We start from the raw sequence: 4340 nt of genomic DNA on the forward strand, positions 1-4340 counted from the left end.
GATGGTGAACATGACGATGTAATTAAAGCTGCTGGCTTTTATTGCATTTTAAAAGCTGTATGTCCCTAACATACAACATACAACTTCTAGCATATTTTCCTCCTAAATAAATAATAAAAGTATTATTTTCCAACTTATGCTGGCTCAAATGGTTTGCTAGTTGCATTTAACTATTGCATGAAAAAACTTCTTTTCCCTTTCCAGCCCAAGTGAAAACCTTCTAGACAGTTTATGCAAGGAAATCAAGCATTAAGACTGATTTTACTATAGGATATATAATTTCATCTTAATGTACCATATAAGAGGAGGTGTAGTCATTATATAAAGTTCTAATCCTATAATAACTGTGTACAGGCAATCCACAATGAACCAAAATGGCTAGTCCATCATATATATATATATATATATATATATATATATATATATATATATATATATATATATATATATATTATATAAATATGTTTTGTTTGTTTTTGAGAGCTTTTCATATCAAGATTACTTTTCATTAAATTTGATCTGACATCAAATGATGGAAATAATTCACCATCTGTGCTTCAATCTAGAAGAGAAGAAATAAATTGATTGGTATACTCAACAACAATGATAGTGAGATTGATTTGGGTGCTCATAATTACAGCCATAGCTAACTTCCCTGATCCATTTTTCAATTCAAAATAAATTTTGTTTTCCCTCCCACTGAGTCAGATTTCATTTTTCTATTTAAAAAAGCACAATAATGGGAAAAAGATGCTTTCACTTCTCCTTTTGCTCCTCCTCTTTCCCCCTAGCTTTAAAACAGAAAGTTTTTCATTTCCTCAGTATATAAAGAGCAAAAAACATTATTCACTCTCATTGCTCCTTAGATTTCTGGGAAGTCACAGAACGAGGGGCAGAATAAGAAACCAAGGCAAGGCGTGCTTGTTGGAAAAAGGAGTAAGTAATTGTTAAAAATTCGATGAGGTATGTTAGTTGTCATGGCTTTTAGAACTGCATCTGGGATGAAAAAAAGAAAAGAAAAGTAGGAATTTGATTCTCTGTTTATGAGTATTTCTATTTGTATTTTTTTTAATATATAAAAGAACATTCCTGATTCCTCTTGTTTACTAGTATATCCTGAAGCTCTACTTCACTAACTAATGGGAATAGGTGAAGGTATTTACAAGTAAGCTTGGGGACTTTTTAGATAATTTATTTCTTTTCATCCTGATCAAAACCCAGTAGTTTTTAAGTTATAGAAAATAGGTATTTCTCTAAATGAGGTGTATATGCTACAAACAAACTGAATTCTCAGATTATTTTAAGTTTGGAAAAATGTGATTTTGTCCTTTGTTTGTCATTTCTCCATTAGACTATAATTGACTTAACATGGGGCTGCCAGCATTAAATGATTCAATAGGATAATACCTATGCTGATGGAGCTGCACTGTTTGCTTATAGGATTTTGGGCCCAGTTCAAGGTTTGGATCACCTTCCAGAAAGCTTATCCAAGAAGAATTTGCCCACCCTACACAGTCTAGCAGAGAGAAAGACTCAGATGTGCTACTACCTTGATGATCTGCAAGAAATAGTTAGGACAGTTTTGTTTCAATAGCCATTCAATTGCAAGGGCAGCAATACTTTTATGATTAGTATTGTTTTATTTATGAATTGTTTGTTGTGTTTCATGTATGTCAATGTTTTTATATATTATGAATAATGTAGAATTACAGAATTCATTATGTAAGATATGTTACATTAGCCGGATAAACAAACATTGTATATATTTTAGGCCAAATAGATTCTTGCTGGACAGCAACTGAATTGATTTCCAAGTCTGTCTGTCTGTCTGTCAGGCTACTACTCCCAAATATTTGATATTTATGAGGAAAAGTTTTTCAGTATAATTCCATAATCTTTTCTAGATAATTAGCTGTTTTTTCCCCTAAAGGATTTAATTGATTACCCCTTAATTGGATGTTCACTATTTGTATAACCTTCTACATCTCAATGATATTAATTCTGGGATAAGTGATAGATTTTAACTAATGAGGAAAGAGTATCAGGCCTGGCTACATTTAGTCAGATAAGTGGTTATTTTGGGAAGCAGATATCTGGGCCATCAAAGTTTTTTCCATACTAAATTTAAAATAAAAAAAATCTGCAGAAAAATACCCAAACCAAGTCATTTTTGCATTTGCTTTCTTCTCCATGATATTGCATATATATATATATTAGAAAATAAGTGCAATTCTGTTCCACTCTCTCTGTATGTTATGTTCCCCTAGAGAAGAATAAAGCAGGAGGATATCTGATTGCAAATAAAACATTGCATACATTAATATATCACCATTAATATTTTGGAACATTTTAAATTTTTTAGGTGCTGTTGATTGAGATCCAACATTAATAATCACATATAAGAGTTTTGTTTCCGTAACATTTAATCATGAAATTAGAAAAGGATTTTAAGATTTTTGATTGCAATAGCATCTGAGATTTCCAAGGCTTAGAAGTGAAATTCAGAGAAAGATATTAGAAAATCAAATGGAAGGTGTGGTTATCTCACTTCCTAATGATTTACCATAATGAAAGAAACACAACACATGGCATATTATGAAACCAGCAGGAGTTAGAATTTGGGACAATCAAGGTGTGACAGCTGTGAAGCAAAACTGTAGAAACATAGTTAGCAGAACATTTTGTTCTTTCATTTCAGGAATTCAAGAAGACCATGATGAGATTTTATGTAGCTCTGGTTGCATTCTTCTCCTTCATGTCTTGGACATCCTCCTATGTTGTTCATTACACAAGTTCAGGGGGAGTATGTACAAATACCTGTGGGTATCATGGTTATACATATACCTGGTGCAAGCAAACGGGTGGCAATGGGTATGGTTGGGATTATTGTTCCTTAGAAGAAGGCCTGGCTGCTTCTGGTAAGAAATGTTACACATCTTGTGAATTATGGGGAGGTTCCTATAATTACTGTCGCTTCAGAGATGGAAGTTGGTATTATTGCAGCATGGTATTAGAGTGGGATTCCATGGAATATTCACTGAAAAACAACTCATGTAAGAACAGGTGCCAAGTATCCGGAAAACATTTTCAATGTGAGAGTAACCATGGCGTTGAACACTGCTCTCCATTCCGAGATGTGACTCCCACAGGTTTGCCCTGCCACATTAACTATCAATGTGCCAAATACGGTGGTTCAGACTATCGCTGTCAAACTGGCGAGGAAGAACGTGACTGGGATCTCTGTAGACCGAAGGACCACAATGAGTGCACATGGAATGCTTCTATCACAGATTCTTGGCTCACAGAGATTTGTACACTTGTTTATTCCCAAAATAAAAGTAATCTCTTTTTCCGCAGAGAAGTGCAAACAAAAATACTCCGTCCTACAAAAGAGCAATTCAAAGATGCTGTTCATTTGATTGATAAAATAAATACCACCAGAAATCTCTTTCATTCTTACACTCTGCCAAAAATGTATTTCTATAAGGAAAGTATCTTATGCAATGGGATCAATTATACCAGTGTGGAACTGTGGTCTGAACATAACACAAATAAGACCATTGCACATGTTATTTTTTCAGAGATCCTGACCGTGGTTAAGGTGTTGCATTTAGCATTTTATACCAGCCTCCATAGTGCCTTTTATTCACCTGCCTATACCATTGTGGTATCAGTTGGTGAACCAATGTTATGTTCCATTTATAATTAATGTATCTTTCCAACTTGTTGAACCAATACAACAATTATTGCTTTCCATTATATCTGTTTTGGGTGAGCCTGATACTTACTGTTTCTTATTACTTTATAAGTAATTCTAAATCTTTTAATGATTTGTGGGAAATTCAACCCAATTGTCTTTTAATCACAATTACCTTTTCATGGAATTAATGCTAATAAATATTATTTTGAATGACATTATATCTGCGAGATTTTACTGCATTTGTATACTCTTTGTAATCTTCCACAATTATATGTGATAATCTATCCAGTTAATAAAATATGCTCTTGAAATATTTTATCGTGGAGTCTGGAAAAATGATTTTAAAGATCTGCAATTCTGTGTTAAAAAATGTCTGAGATAGCATTTATAACGCATTTACATTATTTTATTTTTAAAAAGTCATCAACTCATTTTTTTATTCTGAGATCTTTATTTAGGTCAAATAATTAGCAGGGACTACCTATACCAAAAAGACCAAATCTTCTTTGCAGGAATCCAGATTAAACATTCAGCATTTGCTTGATTATATCCCAAAAACAAAAGAGTCAATTTGATGTAATGGCTAAGGCACCAGGCTAGAAACTGGGAGATGGTGAGACCTAGTCCAACCTTATATATG

General features: G+C 33.1%; 1 protein-coding gene across 3 annotated transcripts; it reads left to right on the top strand.

The window, feature by feature from the left end:
* The first annotated feature begins 735 nt into the window (after positions 1-735).
* LOC120313382 lies at positions 736-4018 on the top strand. 3 transcript variants are annotated; one of them, XM_039355274.1, is made up of 3 exons: positions 838-936; positions 1441-1570; positions 2699-4018. In XM_039355274.1, exons 2-3 carry the CDS (start codon positions 1538-1540, stop codon positions 3707-3709), a joined length of 1044 nt encoding a protein of 347 aa, XP_039211208.1. In that variant the 5' UTR covers positions 838-936; positions 1441-1537; the 3' UTR covers positions 3710-4018. The 3 variants fall into 3 exon arrangements, with proteins under 3 accessions (XP_039211207.1, XP_039211208.1, XP_039211209.1); XM_039355273.1 differs by lacking the exon at positions 1441-1570 and having other exon boundaries at positions 736-936; XM_039355275.1 differs by lacking the exon at positions 1441-1570 and having other exon boundaries at positions 854-963.
* The last annotated feature ends 322 nt before the right edge of the window (positions 4019-4340 follow it).

This window comes from Crotalus tigris, unplaced genomic scaffold, assembly GCF_016545835.1.
Source record: "Crotalus tigris isolate CLP2741 ecotype Arizona unplaced genomic scaffold, ASM1654583v1 scf7180000018651.982201, whole genome shotgun sequence".
Classification (NCBI taxonomy): domain Eukaryota; kingdom Metazoa; phylum Chordata; class Lepidosauria; order Squamata; family Viperidae; genus Crotalus; species Crotalus tigris.

Bases quoted from the DNA above. Each gene is read 5' to 3' on its own strand.
- LOC120313382 (XM_039355273.1), top strand. From the start codon at position 751: ATGCTTTCACTTCTCCTTTTGCTCCTCCTCTTTCCCCCTAGCTTTAAA. The intron at 937-2,698 runs GTAAGTAATTGT...CTTTCATTTCAG, and splicing joins CGTGCTTGTTGGAAAAAGGA to GAATTCAAGAAGACCATGAT.